Source organism: Neolamprologus brichardi, chromosome 6, assembly GCF_056152115.1.
Source record: "Neolamprologus brichardi isolate AB-2024 chromosome 6, ASM5615211v1, whole genome shotgun sequence".
Lineage (NCBI taxonomy): Eukaryota > Metazoa > Chordata > Actinopteri > Cichliformes > Cichlidae > Neolamprologus > Neolamprologus brichardi.
In genome coordinates, this window is record NC_142109.1 from 5,533,290 (window position 1) to 5,559,655 (window position 26,366).

The following is a 26,366-nucleotide window of genomic DNA, read 5'->3' on the forward strand; positions in this document are numbered from 1 at the left end:
TTATTATTATTAGTAGTAGTAGTAGTTTTAGTAGTATTAGTATTATGTTATTTCAGGACACCAGCCTTCAAGTTTTGATGCCTTTTTTTGTCACCTGTATTCCAGATGGTCAAATTCTGTGTTTTCTAATATGTCGAGTGTCTCTGCTCTCTGTCACACTCTGGGATGAATCACAGCTTCCATTATTAGTTTACAGTTTGTGTTTCTCATTAAACTTTGCATTATTTAGCACCTTTTTCTATTTCTAAGCTATATCACAATATCTGTTCATTTAACCATCTTTGCACTAAAATGCTGTTATACAAGAATCCATTTCAAGCCTGGGAGACCTTAGAGACTATGACAAACATTGTTGTGTTTTTGTCTGCATCTTTTTGGAGCATCTCAAGATTTTGTGATCTTTTCCAATGCCACAATACTTGAAAGATGGTGTGCATGTTTCTTTAGGGGAAAAAAAGCTTTAACACAAACTGAATGTGCTGATGTTAGAGTGATGATGTGTCTTCAGTCATATTGTTCAACAATGTCTCCCTCAGCTGGACTGGTGAAAATTAGCAGACAGGAAATAAGTGTCCCCTTCAGTCTGGGCAGAATGAAGTGTTTAAATGAACTGGTTAAATATTGATGTTGAATTTCTTATTGACTTTTCGTAGTGGTGTATCCATTTGTCTTTTTATCTCTGATTGTTCTGTTTAGGATCATAAGAATGAAATCATTTTGACCAATGATGTTGTGTGACATTGTGAGCTAAAAAGTTCAGCACCTTTTTTTAAAGCACTCTTACTATTTTGTTAGTTATACTCCAAAACATTGTTTGAATTTATGAACTTATGATGTTTTCAGTGCTTTGGATCAGGTCAGCTAAGAAAAGTTCAGACAAGTCGATGACGATGTGAAATCATGTTTGAGATTTCAAATCAATATTTCAGATCATGTATCAAGTAAAGAGTCACTAAAGGCAGTTCAAGTCTGTTTGGTGCTTCATCCCCAAGATTTCATCTTCAGTTATTTTCTTGAACTGAAACTCTTATTGTTGTAAACTGCTGTGTTGGTCTCTACTTTATGTTGCAGGTTTAGAACCTGATCGCAACTAGTCTGAAGTTTACTCTGTTCTCTGTTGTGATTAATGCCAATAAAAAGTAACAATGACCATGCAGTGCAGTGCTCTCAAACATACAACAGAGGGCGCTATGCACATTTCCTGACGTCAAGAAAAATACAAGTGGAGGAGGAAACAAACAGCAGCATTGAAAGAGAAAACTTAAGAGTTCAAAACGAGTTAATTTAGTCTCTTATTGTAATAATAAACAATATTTAAACATCAGTTTGCTGCTTCACGTTAAAAGAACTCTGTGTGCTTTTACTGCTCAGTAGGAAAATACTGATGCAATTTAATAGACGTTGTTTTAATTAGCATTTAATGATATCTACTTTGAAATGTTTTCACTACTTCAAAGGAAATTTGCATGCGCTGCCTAATATGGAAAATGAATCATGATGAAATCCTGAAATCTATTCTCATATTAATTTTCTTTTAATGTTCTACAGGTCTAAAAATAAAAAACCTCCAGTGATAATAAGTAATATAATTTTTTTTTTTTAACTATATGTTATAGAGCTTTGATGAGGTGAAACACATTCTCAGTTTATTGGTTATGAGAATAGTTATGACAGTATTTACGCGAGAAGCATTAGAGTGAAATAGTTTTGTGTAACAGCGACATCTGGTTTGAGTAATAGTGTCCATGAGCTTTGTGAATATTAAACGATTAGTTTTCACTTTGGTCTTAGAAGTAAAGAAAATGCAGGACTGAACATAAGATGGAAACAATGTATTATGAGATATAAAATACATATGTTCATATGTAGGGGAGACCGGGGATAGTTGTAACATTTTTGACATTTCTGTCTGTAAATTGGAGCTCTTTTAAGGTAGTGGATTCAAAATGAAATGCAAAGTATTTACATGTCTCGGCTATTAAATAGTGCAGCTATTTTCTCTGCAGCACAATTACCCATTGCATGGTAGGGTCTCAAACACAAAGAGTGAAATGTTACAATTAACCCCATAGTCTGGGTTAGTTGTAACATATCCTGGGGTGAAATGTAACACAATGAAATAAGGGTACTGACAAAACATTAACATGTAATCTTTGTTTATTCAACACATGAATGCACTTAGAGCCATTTATGTAGCTGTGTGTGTGTGTGTGTGACAGAATGCAGAAATCTAGCTTTTGAACATATTTCAACCCCCCAAAAAAGACAAATTATGGAATTTTCTGCAACTGAATATTTCATTAATTTTGGTTGGTCTTCCTTGAGTTTGGCCTCATTGGCTCAGTGGGAATTATAACCTACAACTCTTGCACCAACTTTTGAACATAACAATGAAGCTGAAAAAATGTAGTTGTGCACCAGCATCACAATTCCATTGCGATGTCCATGAGAAGAATTACTTTTTTTCATGGCTTACCTTGGTGTGGTTTGCAAAGTGCTTCAGAAAGATGAGGAAATCTGTTTCTTGCACCCATCCTGACTTATTTCCACTACCAATACTTCATACTGGTCCATCTCTGACACAGTGGTCTGCATAACGTATGCGTGGGAACACAAACAGTGGAGGAATTGTGTTGCCAATGGCATTAACCGCATATACAAAGGTGACCAGTGAACCTCTCTCTGCTGATGTCGTTGCCCCAACTTGTTTAATATAAGTAAAAGTAATAGTTTGGTAAGTTGTAACATCTGCATTTATTGTTATAACTAACCCAGACTCGTATAGCCATGAAGTAGCTAACATTACAGCCAACGTCTAAAACATTAGCACTAAAGATCTACCTAGAATATATCCCCATAGACATACAAATAACATAATTTAAGTTTGATGAGTTTAACTGCAAAGCAAATAATGCTATTAGAATTTGAAATAAAGTAGAAAAACTTACTTTTTGCCATACAAATGACTTTTTTTCGTGTTAAATTGTCTGTGTTTGACAAAATGTGCTGAATTTTCACATGTGATAGCAGAACTGAGTTGGGCATGCACAGGATGAGTCACATCATTTGAAACTTAGCCCTGATTGGAGAAATTGGAAGTGTTACAACTGACCCACGTTACAACTATCCCCGGTCTCCCCTACTATAATTTTATTTTATTTATTTTCTGTTTTTGGGGGGTGGGGGTTGTGTGATTAGAGTTGGGACAAAACAATGGACAGTTTCAAAAAATGCATTTTATCAACAAAACTTATTTTGATAGTTACTGTATTTATTTTAATGCCCTCTATAGCTCAGTGATTAAAAGAACAGGTTATCTGCCACCAATGAGCAAACAGCCTCCACGTAAACATTTTCAGCCTCAACAATCAGCTCAGATTTATGAAGTTTATCATGTTCAGGCCCTGCAGCTGATTGGTGGCATGTCTGATCAGAAAGCCTTTCTGCATCTTCACAGTGTGAGTCTGAGAGTTTCTGAACAACAGGATGAGCTGCTACACACCTGACACCACATTCAAACACACACAAGCTGCAAATCTAACACAATATTTTTCACCAAAGAAAAAGGTTCACAATTTGCAGTTACACAGTTTCATGTAGAGATGATTGTTTATTCTGAATGTTATTTTCATTCAGTTATTTTCCATTATTTTGAGCAATTTTCTGATTTATCCAGTTCATGTCAGAACAAACATTCACAGTAACAGCTGGTCCAGTAGAGACACGTTCAAAACCAGAACTGATTACACCATAAATCATGTTGTTGTAAATCACTCCACCACCAGAATCACCCTGAGAGAAGAGAAATGTAGTTTGTGCCAATTTTTTTCCCCAAAATATCTAAAACATACACAGATGATATACAGTAATATTAGCAGTCAACTAACCCCACGTGCATCTACTTGATGTTCTTCCAGACACAGCCTGTTGTTATATGGCACATATGCAGTACACTGAGAGTATCTGGTAGGCTCACAGTCAGCAACACACATGTTTGCACACTGAAGATTAGGTGGTTCATCAGGGACTAGAGAAAAAGGAAAAGAACAAAAGTTATTCATAATCTTTCAAAAGCTAAAATTTTGAGTAGAATGATGTTTCGTCTTTTTTTTATGTTTCCAAATGATTTTTAAACAAGGAACTTGGCACACAGTATATCTACTCCAAAATTTACAAAAAGAAAAAAACTTGTTTTTCATACAGTATTAAACAAAAAACATAAATGTAAGTATAAAACAGTCACAGAAACCGAAATCAAATTCTAGCATTAACTGTGAAATAATCAAACAAAATATGGTCTTACATGTGTGGCCGGTGGCATTTACTCTATAACCACCAAGTCCTGCAACCTGAACGACGTCTCCTCTAGAAACAAAAAAACAAAACAATCATAAATTAATTTCACATCCATCCATGTGACATGAACACAAAATAAATCAATAAATCATATGATGTACTCTGCAGGCTGGGTGTTTCCAGGCTCCTTAGACAACCATGAGCTGGATGGCTGAGAACCTACAAACACACACGAGCAGCAGTTTATTTAATGTAGAGGTGAGCACTGCCCAAACCAAAAACCAAAAATATATATTGCACCCTACTTCAGCCAATCAGCAGTCTTCATCTGTTTCAGTATCAAACACACAACCACAATTTGGAGAGAGGTGAGAGATCCACACACCTTCATGAGAGGACCCACTGATGTAAACTAACACCTCACATGATAATCATGGATCCTAACATAGTTGATACTTTTTATGTGAAGTCTGGCACTAAACCTCTGTATTCCTGTCATACTGCATGTACTATATACACATGTAGCATATACAAAGCACAATAATTAAGCTGTTAATAATTAACAATGTCTTTTAGTATTTCAATTTAAAATACACATCCATTCATGCATTAATGTTTAATGTGTGAAAGATTTAAAAAGTTAGTTAAATAATAATAATAAATAATAATAATAATAATAATAATAATGATAAAAACCCTCTGTAAAGGACTTTTGGATTTGATGCTTTATGTCTGGATCTTGCACTTTTGCACCATCTGGTGATGAACAGTGGAATGTAGAGTTGGTCTCCACCCAACCCCTTTTTTGCTAGCACACATGGGTAGCTCCACACATGGAAAAAGTAATGTTCAAAATTAAATAAGTGCAAGAAATAAGTTAGAAAAAGATAGTAAGGCCATAAAGGACTATTTAGCCCAGGGGTGTAGATTTGGTTTTGGCATTGGTGGGGACGGATGATTCAACCACCGAACCCTGCCCTGTTTCTTTTTTTTTTTCTTACTTTTTGTGTTTGCTTCTTGATAAAAAAAAAAAAAAAAGGAGAAATATACTTGCCTACATATGGTATTCTACGTGCTTTTAAACCACTTAAAATTACAATTCATAGTTTTATATGTGAATTATATAATGTTACTATAAAAAAATGACTAAGTATTTTAGGCTTTAGTTTACTTCAGCCATATTCCATATAAATCAGGTATCATACAAAAATAAAAAATAGCTTCATATAGAGTCATGACAATAAAAGAATATGACTTTAAGGACTTAACAACATTACTTCAGTTATAGTACACCAACATCTCTTATACATTAGCACTAAGGGAACACTGAATGACCTGGTGGATTTTGTCCATAAAACTGCTCATCTAAGATTACCACAAAGTAAAAGATCTCTCAGCAAAATTATGCAACATTTTAGGCGCACTATACACACATTGCTGATGAGTCACACATCAGTAATGTTTGTAGGATGAGTGCATTTTTAAAACAATTTGTGCAAACTGCACTACAAGGTGGAATATTTGCAAAATCATGACTACCTCATGATATTTTGTCTCAAAAATTAACCCTATGAATATGTCAGTGCCATTAGGATGAAATTATTGTGTCACCAACATTTAACGTTAGACATATAATGTTAACAGCCTCTGTAAACTAATATCCTGGCTTGCTCAAAGCTGCCGTTTTCTCTGACAGTTTCAATCAAAATTAGAAATGCTACTGTGGGAGACTGAAATAACCAATAGTGGGCCATAGCCTAGCATAGCCTGTAACGTTATTATGACGGATACATTTTATGAGTGAACTTGACTTTAAGTGACTTACAGGTTTCTTTGAAACACTCTCTTATATCCAGCTTCTTCCTCTTTGCTGCCGTCCTCCTCTCCTCCTCGCAGCGCAGGCTTGCCGCTGATAAAACTAAACAGAGCTCACTGAAAGGCTCAGCCAATCACATTGGCCATATTTGTCACATGAGGTAGGACCCCAGTAGAGAACGTAATTTAACTCTTTCTGCACCGCTGGGTGAACGAGACGTTAACAGATCGTTTTTCTTTTCTTTCTGTCGGTTTTGTTTTTCTTTACTCGAAGAGATCAAATTATTGGGGACGATTCAATAATCGCTGGATATTGGTGGGGACGTGTCCCTTCTGTCCATGCCAAATCTACGCCCTTGATTTAGCCCCTCCTGGAGGTCAGCTTACTTTGTTTGTGTTCTTTAAATGTTTTATTTTCTGTGATTAATTACGTTGTGATTGATTTACACAAAGTAGAAGATTGCATTTTGATGTGATGTTTTAAAAAAAAAAATCGTTTTCTTCTTTGAGCAGTTCTCCCGGGTCGTCGAGACCAGAATAAACCCCGTTTTATAACTCTACATGGTGCCTACGTCAACCTTTGAAGGCGCTACACCCTCAAAAGAATCAGCTGTACAGCACATTAACTGCTGTTGTTATCAGACGCAAATATAAATGTGCCAAATTTTAGATCACAGGAAATATTTCTTAGAGCAGATTTTAAATAAATGGGGACATAAAAGAGGTTGGCTGAAGTGAATAAATAAAGCACTTTGGAGGTCACACTCTTGATGCGGTCTGTCTTCAGTGATCGAGGCCTGTGCCTTGTTAAACCTCTGTGCACATCTGTCTGTGGAGGCGGGATCAGGGAAAAGAAGTTGCTTCATGAAATTAGGATCTTCAGCTGGAATAATGTTGAGTGTAGCTGGATGCATGGGCATCTTTCAGGACTGTACAAATCCACAAATGTGGATTATTTATAAACAGCTTAGTGTTTATACAGGTAATAATAAAGGAACCAAAAGTTCACATCTATAACTTTAAATTTGGACAAATCTGTCAACACAACCATCATGAATAGAATAAAATACAAACAAACACTGAAACTAATGAAAAATTACACATGATATATGAACTGTGGACCTAAGTGAAAAATAAAATTCAGAATAAACAAACTCACACATTATATGAAAGTTATAAACAGATTTGCAGGCTCACTGTGCTGCACTGCCCCGTGTGGTCACATTGAAACACAACAGCTTCTCATTTTCTTCGCCTCACTAGGCGCTGCTGAAAATGTAATTTGAATTATCCCTTCACTAAAACCAAAAAACTAAAATACAAATAATCGAATTTAATCATTCTTAATGATCTCATTATCGGTTTCTATTATCCATCTACATTCTTACTGACTCGTCTCACATCCACCCTCTCTACTCAGCATCCTCCAGTTTTTTATTTTTCTTTCCTTCCAGAAGAATCAGTCAATATAATCTGTCATCACCAATAAAATCCTGAAAGTTTATGTAAGAAGAACTTAGAAAATATCTTGTGCAGTATTTTGCAAGACAATCCAGGGATCAGAGACAAGATTTTAAAAATATAAAAAGAAAAAAATGGGCTAAATACAATTATGTGGCCAAATATTTGTCAAAGTAAATTATTGTGTTTGTGTGTAAAATTCCAATCATAAGAAGAGCAGCTTATAATTATGTGTTTAATACTATAATAATGTAAATTTAACCAAACGCACATTGAGGGAGTATAAGTTAATGCACAACACCACCTTGCTTCTGTTTGATAAGCCAACGGCAGGAGAAGACATTTTACTAACAGAGATACACGTAAGCAGCTGCTAACCATCTGCAGGCTGACTGGAGGTAAAACTCCTGAAAACCCAAAACTTCCCACTGTTTTACCTTTTTATATAAGTGGCACAAAAATGTAAAGAGACTAAATGTAAACTGTTGTTTTCGTCAGCCAGTGAGCTTTGAGTGCAGAAACAGTGAGTACCCTCAAAGCCCAAAACACTCTGTGCACACTTTTCTTTCTGCTGCATTAATACACACGCTTATCTTGACCACAGCTCTGACTTACATCTAGAATTGGGAGCCAACTTTGCAGTAGCTCCAGTAGTTATTGTGAAATGCATGGTTGTGTCTTCTGTTTCAAAATATTGTATATAGTCAGCAGAGCAAAGAATAGACAGCACACAAAGGGTATTATGAGAGGAAGTGTATGAATACACATTGATGTCTCTGATTTGCCTTCCTATCTTACTGCTGTGGTTTACACTGAATACAAATGACCACGTTTGCATTGATAAAATAATGACAGGAGTAAATCTTTTACTGTGGAACTGATACTGATGTTTCCAAGAGCACGTCAGCAATATAACATCCTGAAGACGAAAATGCTCCTTTGTCCTCTTACCAGACTAAAAGGTGAATTTGACTTGCAAATGGCATTAAGGAGTTCTGTCTAAGTAGCAGCTGCTTCAGTGCTTACTTATCTTTCACCACTATCAGGAACTGTGGGCACAGCAACATTAACTGCTAAAGGAAAGACGACTCTCTCACTTCTCCTCCACCTCGTGCTGTTACTGGTTGAACTTTGATCTTTTAAAGAAACACCTTTTTCTTCTTTTTTTTTTCTTCACTTCACTAGTCGCTGCTGAAAGTGTAATTTTAATCATCCCTTCACCAAAAACAAAACATTAAAATAAAAATAATGAAACTAATCAAATGAATTAACTCTTGATGATCTTATTATTAGTTTCTATTATCCACCTACTTTCTTACTGCCTCATCTCACATCCACCCTCTCTACTCAGCATCCTCCAGTTTTTATTTGTCTGTCCTTCCTGAACAATCAGTCAATATAATCTGTCATCACCAATAAAATCCTGAAAGTTTATGTAAGAAGAACTTAGAAAATATCTTGTGTGGTATTTTGCAAGACAATCCAGGGATCAGAGACAAGATTTTAAAAATATAAAAAGAAAAAAAATGGGCTAAATACAATTATGTGGCCAAATATTTGTCAAAGTAAATTATTGTGTTTGTGTGTAAAATTCCAATCATAAGAAGAGCAGCTTATAATTATGTGTTTAATACTATAATAATGTAAATTTAACCAAACACACATTGAGGGAGTATAAGTTAATGCACAACACCACCTTGCTTCTGTTTGATAAGCCAACGGCAGGAGAAGACATTTTACTAACAGAGATACACGTAAGCAGCTGCTAACCATCTGCAGGCTGACTGGAAGTAAAACTCCTGAAAACCCAAAACTTCCCAATGTTTTACCTTTTTATATAAGTGGTACAAAAATTTAAAGAGACTAAATGTAAACTGTTGTTTTTGTCAGTCTGTGAGCTTTGAGTGCAGAAACAGTGAGTACCCTCAAAGCCCAAAACACTCTGTGCACACTTTTCTTTCTGCTGCATTAATAAACACGCTTAACATGAATTGTCCTGTTGTCATGTCTTGACCACAGCTCTGACTTACATCTGGAATTGGGAGCCAACTTTGCAGTAGCTCCAGTAGTTATTGTGAAATGCATGGTTGTGTCTTCTGTTTCGAAATATTGTATATAGTCAGCAGAGCAAAGAATAGACAGCACACAAAGAGTATTATGAGAGGAAGTGTATGAATACACATTGATGTCTCATTTGCCTTCCTGTCTTACTGTCTTACTAACTGATACTGATGTTTCCAAGAGCACGTCAGCAATATAACATCATGAAGACGAAAATGCTCCTTTGTCCTCTTTCCAGCCTATCAGGTCAATTTGACTTGCAAATGGCATTAAGGAGTTCTGTCTAAGTAGCAGCTGCTTCAGTGCTTACTTATGTTTCACCACTATCAGGAACTGTGGGCACAGCAACATTAACTGCTAAAGAAAAGAAGACTGTCTGTCTTTTCTCCTCCACCTCGTGCTGTTACCTCGTGCTGTTACTGGAACAGAGAATAACAAGTTATAAGAGCTAAAAAGGCCAATTAAAAAAATAAATTAATACATGTTAAAAAAAAATCTATTTTCACAGAGAGTGTAGAAGTCATTTGACCTCTTACCAGCCATATAAAAATTAAGGAGTCCCATTGTGGGTGGCTGTAGCTCAGGTGGCAGAGCTGGTCAGCCACTAATCAGAAGGTCGGTGGTTCGATCCCAGGCTGCCTCCTGGCTGCATGCCAAATATCCTTGGGCAAGATACTAACCCCGTGTTTGCCTACTGGTGGTGGTCAGAGGGCCCGGTGGTGCCAGTGTCCGGCAGCCTCGCCTCTGTCAGTGCGCCCCAGGGCAGCTGTGGCTACAATGTAGCTTGCCATCCCCAGTGTGTGAATGTGTGAATGACTGAATGTAGTGTAAAGCGCTTTGGGGTCCTTAAGGACTAGAAAAGCGCTATACAAATGCAGGCCATTTACCATTTACCATTTGGCCGCTGAGTGTATATTAACATGCCAGAACCTTATTGATAGTGAATGATCTGGACATAATGCTTATAATATATAACTACTGATTAGTCATTCTAAATAAATTTGAAATGAACCAAACTGAATTAATATAAGTAAAGTATAAGGTCTCTCAGTCATTTTACTGAACTGTGCCTGACAGGGCCACACTGGTCTCCAGCTCTTAAACAAAGCCAAATCTCCTTTTTTTAGGGTGAAGAGGGAGCACAGCATGTTTTTATGTTGAAATGCGTGGGAGTTACGTCAAAGTGGGAAAGTCAACATCCACAGCATGCATTTTCTTAGAAGACATTAATGCCAACTTTGAGACTAACAGGCCACACCTCTGCAGGAGGACAAAGTATTCATTTTGTGTATAAACTTTTTATCAAGCCAATAAATAAAAGTATCATAACAGTAACAGTAATAAAAAATATCAAACACTTTATTAAAAAGTATTAATAATTTCAATCAAGAGTATAAGATGGACTAAACATTAGTTAAACTTCCAGGGAATCTGCTTCCTTTAAATAAAGGATTTGGATCCAGTTAGCATCCCAGCCACACTGCTGCCTTTATCCACATTTCTTATTATAAAACCACAGCACTTACACATCACCACATATCACGTTGGTGGTCTATACCTTCAGCTCATCCTTGAACCAAGAGATTTATAGCTTTGTTTTTTCTCTAACAAAGTCAGGCTCATAGAGGTATACCTTCTGAGGCCTCCAGTAGTGAGGGCTGGAAGGGCTCCCAGCCCATTGTTCCTTCACTGAGCTGGTTTCAGTCATGTACTGTTTATAAGATTGGGTAAACCTGCAGTCAGCTGAGACTGAAGAATCAACTTTTGAAAATTATCAAATAATTTCCTTTTAAGCATCACAAATACTTTATTAAAAGATCACAGTTTGTACAATGGAATGATCAATAATTTAATCAAACTCTTTACAGGTTGCCCAGTGTGATCTCCTCTGAGAGGACTATATCAAAACATACAAAGTTAAAGAATGACATATGCTACTAGTTAAAATACATGAATTTCAGATTTCTTCTGATCGTCACACAACATAATATATGTGTGGATTGTACTTGTTTCACGTTTTGTAAGCCTGTAGATGCAATGCTGTGAGCTTATTTTTTAAACACTGTATTTCCATCGATCTTTTTAAATTTCTTAAGCTAATATAAAGGTACTATGTGTAAGAAAGTACACTTTTTTCCCCAGTAAGAAAGGTCCAAGTATAAATAATAGTTAAAAAACTGTTTAACAGTGTCATTCAGGATGATACTTGCAGTACAGGGGAGGGGCCTACACAGCAAATGTTCATCTGATTTGATTATTAATCAAATGTATGCAAGTTCAGTGTTTGTGGCCAATGGGTTAGTGTTGATAAAACTTTAGAAGGGTATTGGTGGATTGTGGGCCAATAGGAGAACATGTACAAATTTAAAAAGGCCCACTTTCACACTGGTTCAGTCACTGAAGTAGAAGGTGGTAGTAAGGTCAGCAACAATGATGACTCATCTCACTTTTCTTCTTCTTCTTGTGCTGTGGGTTGGTGAGTATGTATTTCTTCAAATTTGTTACATATTTATATTAAAAACATGTTTTGGGCATGAGTCAATTACATATTTGTAATTACATAACTAATAGAATGCAGTTTCTGAGCTTCTTTGAATTTCTCTCTGTGCTGCTCAAATAGCACAGCGTGTCTTTTCAAACAGGTGTGTGCATTCAGACAGGTCTAGGCTGCATGAATAAGAATAATAATGCTGAATATGCATTTGTTTTGTTTCACTAACAAGTAACAGTTTGTCACTGCAGGTAACTCGCCTGTTTTCATCTCTTAAGAGCAAACGTGCTGCTTATTAAACAACTGTTGTAACACAGTCCCTTGATGCCGGACCCTCTGTTTCAGGTGTCTCAGTGAGCACAGCGGTGAATCTGCAAAAGAGAATTTATAATGGAAAGGTCTGTGACAAAAGTGAGCGACTCTACCATGTCAGCCTGTCAGATATATCTGATGGAAAACCCGGTCACTGTGGTGGCTCTCTGATCAGTGACCAATGGGTTCTAACTGCAGCTCACTGCAAGGAGGATCCAATGTGAGAAAAAAAACCTGTTTTCACTGAAAATGTTACCATGATATTTATATATAATTCTGCAAACCTTTAATTTGAAAACTGTGCTGTAGTTGACATGTCATTATTGACAAATGTTTTCCTATAAATTAGTGCTTTTAGGTGTTGCTTCACCTCTGTGATTATGAGCCAGCAAGTCCATGCAATTATCTATACAGATAAACAAATTATGTTAAACTTGCAGGTGAATGTTGTTATCATTCCTTACAGGTATGCAGTTCTAGGTGTGCATCCAGGTCCAGGAATCGCAGTGGAAATTCACAAAAATGACATAATTCCACATCCACATGATGACATCATGCTCCTGAAGTTACCAAAACCTGTTACTGATATTAAAGCTGTTGCTCATATTAAACATGTTGATCTTCCTACATGCAAGGATAACAACAATAACCTTAACAAAAAGCCTCAAGAGTGAGTTAAGGTTCTTTTAATCCTTTTAAATCTTAGAAGTTACATCTATGATATATGGTGAATGTTAGAAAAAATATAACTATGGTATACAGACTGAGGCAGTAAAAGGAAATTGATAATGTAATTTTTGAACCCTAAAATGAAAATTACTGAGTAAATGTGAATGGACAATACTAACCTTCAGACTCCACTTTTTCATTTATTTTGTCCTCAGTACACATGGATAGATATGGAATTACTTCACGTTTTTTTCTTTGTCTTTTTCTAGAGCGGATGAAGTTCAACTTGCAGGCCATGGTTGTCATAGAATAAATAAAGTGACAAAGGAGAAACGTATGGCCAATGTTGTTTGATTACTTTACAGTTTCACACCTTATGTTAGAATTTGACTTTAACATTTTTATTTAGAAACTGTGATGACATATGGCATTTTTTTTAACTATGAATTGAATGAATTTATGATAGTTTCCCTTGATTTCACATCTCTCAGCTTCTTTTGAAGAATACATTTTGTTTGAATACCAGTTGAAATAAGGCAAAATGTCATTCTTTAAGGATTTGATTTCATGAGTGTATCATGAAATGCTATTAACTACTTTTTTCCTTTTCCCTAGTTCCCATTTACCCAAAGGATCTTCAGTGTGCACTTATGTATGTTGTTCCCTGTAATGACATCACAATTGATAGGTGTTATTCAAAGCTGCCATATGAAGCTCCAATAGACAAAAGAGTGTGTTATGAAGAAGCTGATGTGGATACATGTGGGGTGAGTTGGAATGACTTCTAACGTTACTTTATGTCTGCTGTGTAGTATTGAGTTATGTTTTAGAATAAAATTGTAACATAAACTATATTTTTCTCTCTCAGGGTGATTCTGGTGGTGGAGTGATATATGACAAAAAGATATATGCTGTACATGTTGGTTCTGGTAAATATGCTTGTAAATTTCCAGCTGTTTCCTTGAGGGTCTGTTCTTACATTGACTGGATAAACCAGACAATTCATACAAAAAATAATGGAAAATAACTGAATGAAAATAACATTCAGAATAAACAATCATCTCTACATGAAACTTGTGTGCTGTGTGTGGTTTCTACTCTAGAACATCTACAAACTACAAAAACATAAAATAAAAACCTTGTACTAATATCTACTTCCCCACCTTCTGTCACATAAACGTAAAGTTTATTGTGGCAACAGAAGATCTGCTGAGATTGGATTCTTCACTTTGTCCTACTTCCTCCAATCACATAAAAATACAAATGAAATAAAATGTATAGTACATGATCACATATTTATATCTCATAATACGTTTAATTTAATTTCCAACTTATTTTCAGTCCTTCATTTTTATATTTCTAAGATCGAAATGAAAAGTAAACATTTCATATTGACAAAGCTCAGAAACACTATTGCTCCACCAGGTGTCGCTGTTACACAAAACTATTTCATTGTGACGCCTCTCTTGTGTAAACACTGTTTTAACAAATGTTTAATCCTGCCATAACTACTCTAATGAACAATAAACAGAGCGTTTTACACCCCATCAAAGCTCTGTAATATATTGTTTTCTGTGTATTGCTTTTTTTTATCACTTGTTATTTTTAGCCCTGAGAACATTAAAAGAAATTTAACATGAGAAAGAGCAGACATTCACTATTTGAGAATAGATTTTAGGATTTCATTATGATTCATTTTCACTATGAGGCAGTGCTTTCAAATTTCTTTTGAAGTAGTACAGAGATGTTTTATTAAATCCTAAATAAAACAATTTCTTTTAATTTGCATTAATATTTTCCTACTGAGCAGTAAAAGCACGCCGAGCTCCAAGACTTTTAACATGAAGCATCAACATGATGTTTAAATGTTGTTTAGTATTAAAATAAGAGACTAGAGTGACTTATTTTGAACACTTCAGTTTTCTCTCTTGATGCTGCTGTTTGTTTCCTCCTCCACTTGTATTTTTCTTGACGTCAGTGAATGTGCATAGCGCCCTCTGTTGTATGTTTGAGAGAACTGCACTGCATTGTCATCAAATGCAACTGTGCAGAGGTGGAACATGTGCAAAGTAAGCTCATGAAGTGAAGAAGCTTCTTGGATCAGAAGTTAAACATTATCAAGAAACTAAAAGAAGTGAAGTCACTTTCTTTCCAGGTTCTTTAGACGACCATGACGTGGATGACTGAGAACCTACAAACACAAATGAGCAGCAGTTTATTTAATGTGAACCCTACTTCAGCCAATCAGCAGTCTTCATTTGTTTCAGCATTAAACACACAACCACACCTTAGAGAGAGGTGAGAGATCCGCACACAGTCACACATGAGAAGAGCCACAAATGTAAACTAACATCACACATGATCAGTGTTGGGTAAGTTACTTTAAAAAAGTAATTAATTACTAATTACTTAGTCAATATTGTATTTAAAATACTTATCTAATTACTGTGTCAGAAAAGTAACTTAAATACTAAATATGTAATTTAACTAAATACTTCTTAAAATCCCTATTAGCCTTGAGTGGGCAAACAATAGAAATTAAACTCTTTAAATAATAAATACATTTTTTTTTAAAGACAGAGACTCTACAGTACGCAGCGGTAGCATCTCTTCTACAACGTAGCCTGCAATCGTTTTTTTAAGCTCACCTTCAGACGCTTTCTGTGCTGCTGAAGTAAAATCAGGTTTTGCCTGCTTAGCAGGAGTTGCCGCGGTGTTATCCATAGATGATGAACAAGGATCACTCAGAAGTGTTCGTCTATGCTCTGGTGTCAGGCGCTTCAGTAGATTACTCATGCTATTAACAGCAGCCAATAGTTTTTACATATTACTGTAATATTCTTGTCTGCTTGTTTCAGAAAAGTGAAGAGACGGGAATATGTCCATTTCATAAAACAGCCACTCGCTTCAGCCGAGTCCGACAGCTTCCGCTTTAGAATACGACTATGCAGCAAACTGGTGCGAAATGACGCGCAGCTGCACTACAGCGATGTTAAAGCAGCAGAGTTTACTTCTATGTTTAGAAGACAAATTATTGAAATTAAATAATGATATTCAGCGAGTTTAATTATTTTACAATGTAACGCAAGTACATTGTAAGTAACTGTAATTAATATACCTAAAAATAGTTACTCTAATTAGTTAATCTACTTTTTCAGTGGAAAAGTAATTTAATTACAGTAACTTTACTTAGTAACGCATTACAGCCAACACTGCACATGATAAACATGGATCATAACATATTTGATACTTTTTATGTGACGCATGGTACTAAACCTCTGTGACCTCTCATACTGCATGTACTGTATATACATATAATATATACCTTAAAACACACTGAAGATGGCAGAATACCATGTATTTAACAAAGGCAACACAATGTCTTGTATTATGTATTTTATTTTAAAATGCATTTTCATCTATGCATTAATGTTTCACAGCAGGATTGTGACTGAAGGGGACTCCAATACAAAACATTAAACAAATAAATAAATAAAAACCCTCAAAAGAATCAGCTGTACTGCACATTAGCTGCAAGGCAGAGTCTGCGTTTGTTATTAGGCACAAATATAAATGTGCCAAATTCTAAATGTTGCACACAGGAAATATTTCTAAACCCACAGGACATTAGGAAAGAAAATGGGGGCTTTCAACAAGCTGGCTGGGGTAAATAAATAAAGTTGAAGTCTTTAGAAGTTCAAGGAGCTTGGAAAGAAAAGCAACTGGACTTCTTTAAGTTTCTTGAAGACATTTCACGTCTCATCTGAGAAACTTCTTCAGTTCTAGACAGTGTTGGGTAAGTTACTTTAAATTAGTAAATTAGTTACATTACTAGTTACTTCTATGAAAAGTAACTCAGTTACTTGAAGTTACTCGTTACTTTCAAAGTAACTAGTTACTAGGGAAAGTAACGTTGGTTTTACTCAGAATTTGCTCATTAATGTGTTGATTTCCTAACTGGATACCAGCAAGGATGCCAGTCTTCTAGCTTGCTTACATGTTAGCACTATCCTGCCACAGTGCACTGTGTCACCTACCAACAGAAAGGAAAAAATAATGTGCATATTTCCACGAGAGAAATCCCACGCCTGGACCGCTGTCGACTGCCGCCATGATTCTAGCCTACGTCACAGCATCATGTGCGCTTTTTACGTCCAACACAGAAACTGCAGTCGTGGTGCTTTCGATTGTACTCGGAAGTCGGAAATTTTGCCTTCCAAGTAGGAAGATGTAGATGACTGCAGATGAGCCGCATACAGGGCTGGGCTGGGATAAAAATCGGCCCGGGCATTTTGACTAGAGACCGGCCCACCATTATAGGAAAAACCATAAAGCCTTTGAATGAAAATAAACGCTGTTGTGACAGTGATGTACACTGTCTTGTTGGTATATATATAACAATCTAATAAACTTAAACCTACACCATCCTCCCTATGCTGGCATTCTAAACAGGACTTAGCCGAAACCCAAAGACTGCTTGGTTGAGTTAACCTCCTGAACTATCTACAACACATGGTGGAAACCTGAAATTAAGACAGAGAAGACTAAAGGTGAGACATGATCATTACTGAATATTAAAAATAATAAATGACAGATTTAGTGATATTTTCATAAACTATTCATTTACCACATCAATAAACAGCATGACAGGGCAAAATATTTTTTTCTAACATGGCAACCTTTAAAAAGTGAAAGGAGACAGAAAGACAGGTGAGAAAGAATAAAACTTAATTGACTTTTTTGATGGAATTTTACACACAGTACTGGTACAGAATCTGGAAAATGTGGGAAAATACTGGCATCATATACAGTACTTATTTCTGAAGAAATTATGTTGGGACCCTGAAAAAAAAACACTATATACAATAGTGGATTTCTATACATTTTACATCAGATGAAAACGTTTGTTGTAAGATTCAGATAATTATTTGTTAAAAGCGAGACATTTTAAATGAGAATAAGAAAGTAAAGTACTTTTTGTTCTCCCTTTTCCCTGTTAATGCCCTACCTGGCCCCCTGGCAAAACTTTGCTAGACCCGCCCCTGCACAATTACCAGCTGTCAGCTACATAGAAAAGGATCCTGGTGTTATTTGTCTCTCAGAAACAGTTCATAACTTCCCTTCAACTCATTCATGTCACCTAAAAGGTAAACCTGTTTCTCCATCACCTGTTCAGGTCTGATGATTCAATAAGGACATCTCCTGGTTTCATCTTCATGTTTCCCTCTCGACACATATCCAAACCGATATCATGACCAGCAGCTTTTACAGCTACAGCTATTAAATCAATTCTAACAACAGCTTATCAAGCTTAAATGTGCTGCTGTTGTTTAATGCGACCTCCGCTGGTTTCTTCTTTCTGGCGCAAAGTGGGCGATAAACAAACAAGAGAGACGGGACATGCGTCAGAAATACCGATCAGCTGATCATTGATCGGTTTCATGATTGAAGTAGCAACAGGAGAGGGAGGGGAGAGAATGAGAGAAGAAGAGGCAGCTGTGCAGCAAAGACAGAATAACTCCAGCTTTGTGTCTTCTTTTCATTGTAGCTGAAGTACGGGAAAAACTCCTTTTCACCTTAATACGAAAAGCGTAATATTTTTTCTGAATACGAGACAATTCAGTTTTTTAGGGGACGGTTGGCAACTCTAATAACTAACCTTATAAATAAAAAAAAATTCAACATCAGTAACATCATAGCACCCACCCAGCAGTATAGAAACTCTGTCATGCTAGCTAGTACGTAGTACGAGTTATTGTAACTGACTGTAAAAAGTTAGCACAACGAAAATAAACTCCACCTAAACTTGGTTTATGTGACCCAGATAGACTGCAGGTCATAACTTCTTACCTGAAGTTCAGTTCACCTGACACTCGGCTGCCTCGGGTCTCTGCTCCTCCTGCCTCCCCTTTCCCTCATCCACCTGCTGGCCTCCACCACTTGCTAATGTTACCGAAACTGTGGAAGCTCTGCCATAGCCACCACCAAACAGTTGAGTTATTTTTACACATCTGCCAGCATCTGGCCAATCCACCACCTCTCACTGTTTATACCATTACGGAAAAAAAACAAACATCTGCCCATCAAAACGAAAAATCACCATCGGCCGACCGAGTCCAGCTATGGCTGCAAATGTGTTTAGTAGTAATTCGTTTTTGTAGAGGGCTAGCAAAACAACCGTTTTTGAGGGCATTGCCATATTGGAATCCCGACTTCTCTAATGAGGCTAACCAGAACGCCATTTACTCAAGTGTGACATCATTCCCAGGTCCGTGTTCCAATTTCAGAGGTAAGTCGAACGCGACACATGAAGTAACAAATAACGACCCTATCTAAATCCCAGTAACAATTAACGCGTTCCTGATTTTGGCATAATAACTAGTTACCGTGCTCGTTACCACAATAATAATGTAGTTACTGTAACGCGTTACTTAATAACGCGTTAGACCCAACACTGGTTCTAGACCAGATTGTCATGATCTGAGTGAGTGGTGGGTGTGCCTTCAAGGCCGGCTGTGTTTTCCCAGGATCCACCTGGAGGCAGATCCCTAGACGATCTCTTTCACCTGTGTCTCATCAGCTGCAATCAAAAGGCTGCAAACCCGGTGTTGTCTTCTCTCCTTTGCCAGTCTGTCAAATACCTATGGTGATAACAGGCCACATACCTCAGGTGTTTCCTTTGGGTTAATGTGCACTTGTCTTAACTCATCTCCTTGTGTCCTGGTTTTATCACTCACCCCGACAGTAGTCTGCTGCCTCCAGCACAACACCACATCAACCGTCTAGCCTCGCTGTCTGAGTTTAGGATTCTCTTCACCTCAACTGCGTGCCCTCCTGCTCTCCAGTCAGCTCTGGAAGTTCTCAACCTCAGGATGGACAAACTCACTGCACAGCCAGCTACTCACTCGGTTTGCAACTCCCTCCCCTAGCCAGAGAGCATCCTCCCCTGCAAATAAGTAACCTCTTACTCTCAGTCATTTCCCAGACTCCCAGACTTTGTCTCCACCATTAATCCAATTTTTCCTGTGTTCTAGTGACTCTCTGCTCCAGCTCCGTGACGAGTCAGTCACCCGTGCTCCTCTCAAGACCCAGTGTTCAGTCTACCTCACCCCATTCATTTCCCACACTTTCTTAGTGCTGTAAATAGTGTGTTCAATAAAGATTTGTGAATCTGATTGCTTTTCCTGCACTGGTGTCTGCACTTGGGTCCTTTTCTCATGGTGGCCCTCGGGCCGTGTGACAAAAATGGTGGCGATTCCCAGATTTTAAGTTCTAGTAGGAATGTCGCTTAAGAGGGTTGTTGACCTACTATTGATCATGTGCTTCATCACATGAGCCAAGGTGTGAAAAATGGTGTGGGTCATTATCAACAGAGGTTCTGGATGAAACCATTATGAGACCTTGCCTCACCCTATCATGTGACCTGTTGAAGTCAATTAACAAAAGAAGTTAGTGGGTTTTAAGGTGCCTGGGTAGGATCTCGAAACTGGATAATAAGTGACAGGCTTCTTTCGCTCCTCTTTCTAACCATCTGCCTTCTCAGTCCAAAATGTGAACACTGGCATCCTTGAAAGAGTGACCTTTGTTCTATGACAAATTCTTAAAATAATCTGAAAAATGCAGAAGAAAAACACATTAATGTGTGTCATATTCTCTAAGGTTTCTAAGGCTTGAAATAGATTCTTGTTTAAAAATATTTTAGTGGAAAAGTGGTTGACAGATTTTGTGACACTGAGATATTGTATTGCTGAAAGTTTCCCCTGAAGCATAGACGAGTTTAGACTGTTTTGGGGCTCTTACATCTGTGGAGTGGTGTAGAAGAACAAGATTTATGGTGTACACACAGCTCGCAATAAATCTGCCTAATAATGAAATAATGCATAATGAAATTACCAAGTAAATGAAAAAAATAAACATTAACAATAAACAATCAGTTTACACAAACAAGAAACAAGAAACCTGCATAATATGTATTGTTGTAATAATACATCCATATAGTGTGTTTGTATTTCGACTTATCATGTTTATTATGTTGAAGATATTTTTAGGGATGTTGTGATGAAATTTGGGAGGTGCTTGAGCACTTCAAAAAAAGGTGTACACACGTACAGTTACAGCCAGAGACTTATGTGCTGGGCCTTATTTGCTCAGGAATACAAACTTCACATCAGACATAAGGAAGGTATAGACAATAGAGTTGCTAATGCATTGTCCACAGTATAACTCGTAGCACTTTAAATTAGCAGGTGTGAGTTATACTCTACATATGTCATGGTAACATTATATTTTTACAAGATACATTTTTAGACCTGAACAGCATTTTGCTCCTTATTAAACTGCACATAAAGCTTCAGCAGCAAGTGCAACTTCTATTACTCTCTGAGATGTGTGCTTGCTGGATCAGAGCTATTCAGTGTTACTTAAAGTGATCCTGCTCAGTTCTATTGTGTTTGGTTAAATTTGCATGTATGTTTGTAGAAGCATGGCAGAGGTTTTCACCAGTTGTATTAATTCCTCCTGTTTTATGACCAACCAGGCACATTAGTCATTGTATTTTCTTTGCAACCTATGACTTAGTGCGTCTTTTCTTTTTATTAACAGTAACAGTGGAACAAATAAGTTCTGTACGAGAGCTCTGCTGCTGACAAACACCATGTACACTAACTGCATGTTAGCTCCATGCTGTATACTTTTGGTGCCCATAACAACCACTGTGGATTTCTTGTTGTCCCTGCTAGCATATGTTGGAGCTTAAACTAATAACGCTCATTCAGTCGTTTCATTTTATGTTGATACACAGCTGGACTTCAAATGGAACAGTCTCTGAAAAATGTTGACACCTCACATTGGTGAACCATCGTCCTCTCAAAGTTCTCATAGTTTGGTTTCATGGGAGCCTAAGTCAGCCTCTGATTGTTGCTGTTTGGTGTTAGTGAAAACACAAGGCTGAAGATTTTAACAAACTCCTTTAACAAATTTCCTGATGTATTTATTTTCCTCTGGATATCTTCAGACATCAGCTCCTCTTTACTGTTCTGACATTCTTTTAGTGGTAAATTAGACATCTGTCCATTTTATGTAAATGACCTCTGAATAACTACAGAATATTTCCTCTTTCTAAAAACGTCTTCTTACTTCTGTGTAATGTGTCTGTATTTTAGTTCTTGGTATTCTTTCTCCCCTGATATCACCTTCTTCAATCTGCAAGTCAAACAGCACATGTTCTCAAGCTCACTGCAAACAAAATGGCCCAGAGCAGATTCAATGCCAAGCTTCTGCAATAGCAATACCTTTACAGCATACGGATCACATGCTGAACCTGGTGATCTATACTAGTGTCCACTCTGGTTTAGTTATAAAATGGCAGTGGAAGTTATCAATACAATTGGTGAACTTACTGACAACCTTTTATTGCATTTCTCATTATTTGTTGGCATGTGTAAATATTTGAGTACATTTGGGTGATGACTCAGCAAAACCTTCTGCAATGAGAACAAACATCTGCTCAATGCCAACTTCTTCTGTGAGAGTGACTCTTTGTTCTTTGTTCTTCTTTTTCTTCATGTGAAATCTGTTTGTTCGATCTGCAAGTCAGGATGACGAGTCAAAACAGCACATTCTCTGTAAATCATCTTCATTGAAATAAAACAAAGGTTATTGTGATTCACTGTGACACAGAAATACCTTGTTACTCATTAGGAGCAGCGGCAAAAAACAGAGTGAACGACCATTTTAGCTAACGGTAACAGTGCTTGCTAACTAGCTAGTGATTCACGTGAGGGATTCTGGTGGTCAGGGAGAAATGCAATCGCATAGCAGGATGCTATACACGGGACAAACTTCAGTCAGGAGAACAACTGAGATTATTCATCCACAATACGAGGTTAGTTATTAATATACTGCAACAACAGGGGAATAGAACAGCTGCAAGAGAATTCAACATTAATGAATCACTGTTACGGCAGTGTAGGAAGCGCAGTTTTTGGTTTTAACCATATTTCAAAAGTGCTTCGTCTCTTTGCTATGACTGTCACCCGGCATAATTTGCAGATGATAATGGTTTTAGCCACTGCGATGCTTTCGACCAAAACAGGCACCGCTTGATGACATCATCAACATGCGCTATCGCAATAGAGCGGTATAGCCAAAATCTCTATCGTATATCGTTTATATCGCCCACCCCTAGTTCTAGGGCATGAGGTGAAACGTTTTTAAGCAGCTTAAAGAAGTCCAGACGCTTTTCTTTCCGAGCTCTTTAGACTTTTAATATATTAAGTAAATGAAAGTATTCAGAATACGTTACTCACATTGAGTAACTTAATGGAATACGTTACTCACATAACCTAATGGAATACGTTACAAACTACATTTTGGGGCATGTATTCTGTCATTTGTAGTGGAATACATTTTAAAGGTAACTTTCCCAACACTGACTGAGTGATTACTGACACTTGCTGACTTTTTATAGTCGCTCTATAGATGCTGTCCATTTAAATCATCTCACTTGTAAACACTACCGTATCCACCGGAGATCAGTGAGAAAGGATTCTGGAGTCTTCCCATCCTCCTGTTAGTGATCCTCCATCTGAATGGATGATAACAACCTTCTGAACTGACTAGCAGGTGTAGAAGGCCCTTACATTTGGAGTTGGGCCACAGCTCTGCACAGTGGCTGCCAAATGGTCGTCTTCTATTGTGAAATTCAGCACAGCAGAGAAGAAATAGCACATTATGACACAGTATGATGGAAAGGCAAATAAGAAAAGTGTGTAAATTAATGGATTCAACTCATGTTTTACTTTGCATTTTGACAGCATGACTGCTCTTTCCTTCCATCAAGTACATTTTTCCATTTCTAGAATCCCTAGAAGCTAGAAACACAAAACAAGGTTACATCCACACGTACACGGGTATTTTTGAAAACTGAGATTTTCCGTTTTCGTTTTTTTTAAAAATCCCGTCCACACATAGAAGCCAAAAACGAAGGAAAACGCTGCTAGGAACATGCCAAAGCAGCAGATGGCGGTATATTCCTATCCGTGTAGAAATGTTGGCCAATCAGAAGTCAGCCTGGGTGGGCAAGCGTAAACAAAGATGGCGCATAGAAGCAGAACTGAGTCCTATGTGTGGAGGGACAGTAACTGTGTAAGAGAGTAAAATTAACAGTAATGGTATTTTGTGTAAGTCCGCCATTGTAGAAATTCATTTCACCGAAACAATAACGTGGCGCACAGTGTGACATCAAAAAATGCGCACACCTTTGACGCTGCGTTTTCTCCGTTTTTCTCGTCCACACATAAACGCAAAAACTGAGTTTTCAAAAATATCCACCCTGGCTGGAGTTTTTAAAAATCTCTGTTTTCAGTGACCGAAAACGCCATTTACGTGTGGACAAAAGGTGCAAACGCATTGAAAAATCTGCGTTTTCAAAAATACCCAGGTACGTGTGGACGTAACCCAAGACACTACTGTTATTATTAAATAGTTTCAATTTGTTTCTTAGTTTATTTGTGATTTAAATTGTCACCTTTCATCTTTATGCTTAGTTTGTTCTGGTTACTTTGAATTTTGTAGCTTCGGGCTTATTTCTGAGTTTATTTTCCTCCATTGTCCTGCATTCTGTGTCACGTCTATGTTTCTGTTCTTGCACACCAAGTTGCTTATTGTGTTAGTCTGTTGTCTCTTGTGGTTTTTATTTTGTTTTACGTCGCTTGTCTCGTTTTCTTATTTAGGTTCAGCTGTCCTCCCAGGTGTCTCCTGTTTGTCCTGAGCTTCTTGTGTATTTACTCCTTCAGTTTGTCTTAATTGGTTGCTGTGTCCTCCCTCTCTGTATTGTTTCCTTCCTCAATGTTTCCCTGGTTTTGCTAGTATCCAGTTTCCCTCCTGCTGCCCTGTCACTGTGTTTTTGTATTTTTTGCTACTGCATTGAGTTCATCCTTTGTCTCCTGAGTTCTGCATTTGGGTCCATATTTTAAATATATTTTAAAAAAAACAAACTCTGTAGGTGCTCACACGCCACTGCATGCTCATGCATGTGTGAGAAAGAAAGAGAAAGAGAGAAATACTGCTACAAGCTAGTTGTGATAAATGGTAGTTTAAATTTTCTCCAGGTAATGAACCATTAAATCTCCTCTTGCACCATCTGAATCTCTTTGGAATCACATCACATAGTATGCATATTTTAATTTATACAGCCAAATATCACAAATCCGACCTTAAGGTCTTTGCCACCTGGACACATCACCAACCGCTCTGAAGAAGCTTAGAGTGGATTTGGAAATAGACACCTGAGGTGAAAGAATTCAATTGATTAAAGTTGTGCTATTATTAAAAAGGTAACAATATCAAGATATGATCCAGGAGAATATGAAACAACTTCTTAGGTTATGTACTTATTGATTTTCAATAATTAACAATGAATATTTTTATTTTACAACCATGCAAACATGACTGATGAACCTGCATGGGTAAAAACTGAATATTGAGTATTAACAACCAAGAGTGCAATAAGTGACCACTGAAAGAGGCCCACACAAAAAGTTTTAAGGCTGTAAGATGTATGTCTTATGATGTATGTATGTCACAGAACAATGAACTTCATTTTGAGCTTACTCATAATCAAATAGCATTTCATATAAGGCAGGAAAACAGCCTCAAGGTTTTGTACTGAGTGAATGCGACATTGTGGATTAGTTTCTGTCAAACATCGGTGTTCAATGTTGTCACTTATGGAAGTGCAATAACAATATGTACAAGACAAATACAATAAAATAAATTGTTATATCAAGTGAGCCAATATCACACTAACTGAACAACTGATGTTTCATGCTTTTTTTATACTGCTTTTATAAAAAGTTTGAGACAGACCCTAATGAGCTACTGAAGCAAATAAATAACTGTCACTGAGCTTTGCATCTATATCACTGAAAAAGGCAAAGAGTTTGTGGAACAGAACAATTTGGACTGCGAATGTAGTTGCTGCACATGAGCAAACATTCAAAAGCCCAACTTAGTAATAATTCTATGAAAAGATAACTTCTGTTTGCACTGCAGTGTCATTTCCTGCAGTATGTGGATGACAGAGACTACAGTAACACTTTTCTTTTTAATAGGATGAGACGTTTAACTTTAGCATGAAGACCGTCCCAACCAATGGCATTTTATTGATAAAACTGGGCTGTGTGATTGGTGGATCTATTCTCACCAACACAGTCAGAAGAGGTTTAAAAAGTGTCCCAGCACAGCATTCACTGCAAGCTGA

The 26,366-nt window shown here is 37.1% G+C and overlaps 1 protein-coding gene across 1 annotated transcript; it reads left to right on the forward strand.

Moving 5' to 3' along the window:
- Nucleotides 1-12,048: 12,048 nt before the first annotated feature.
- On the forward strand, nucleotides 12,049-14,132 carry LOC102786221 (putative trypsin-6). The gene is made up of 6 exons (XM_035913387.2): nucleotides 12,049-12,109; nucleotides 12,470-12,656; nucleotides 12,903-13,106; nucleotides 13,375-13,439; nucleotides 13,721-13,872; nucleotides 13,974-14,132. Exons 1-6 carry the CDS (start codon nucleotides 12,064-12,066, stop codon nucleotides 14,130-14,132), a joined length of 813 nt encoding a protein of 270 aa, XP_035769280.1. The 5' UTR covers nucleotides 12,049-12,063.
- The last annotated feature ends 12,234 nt before the right edge of the window (nucleotides 14,133-26,366 follow it).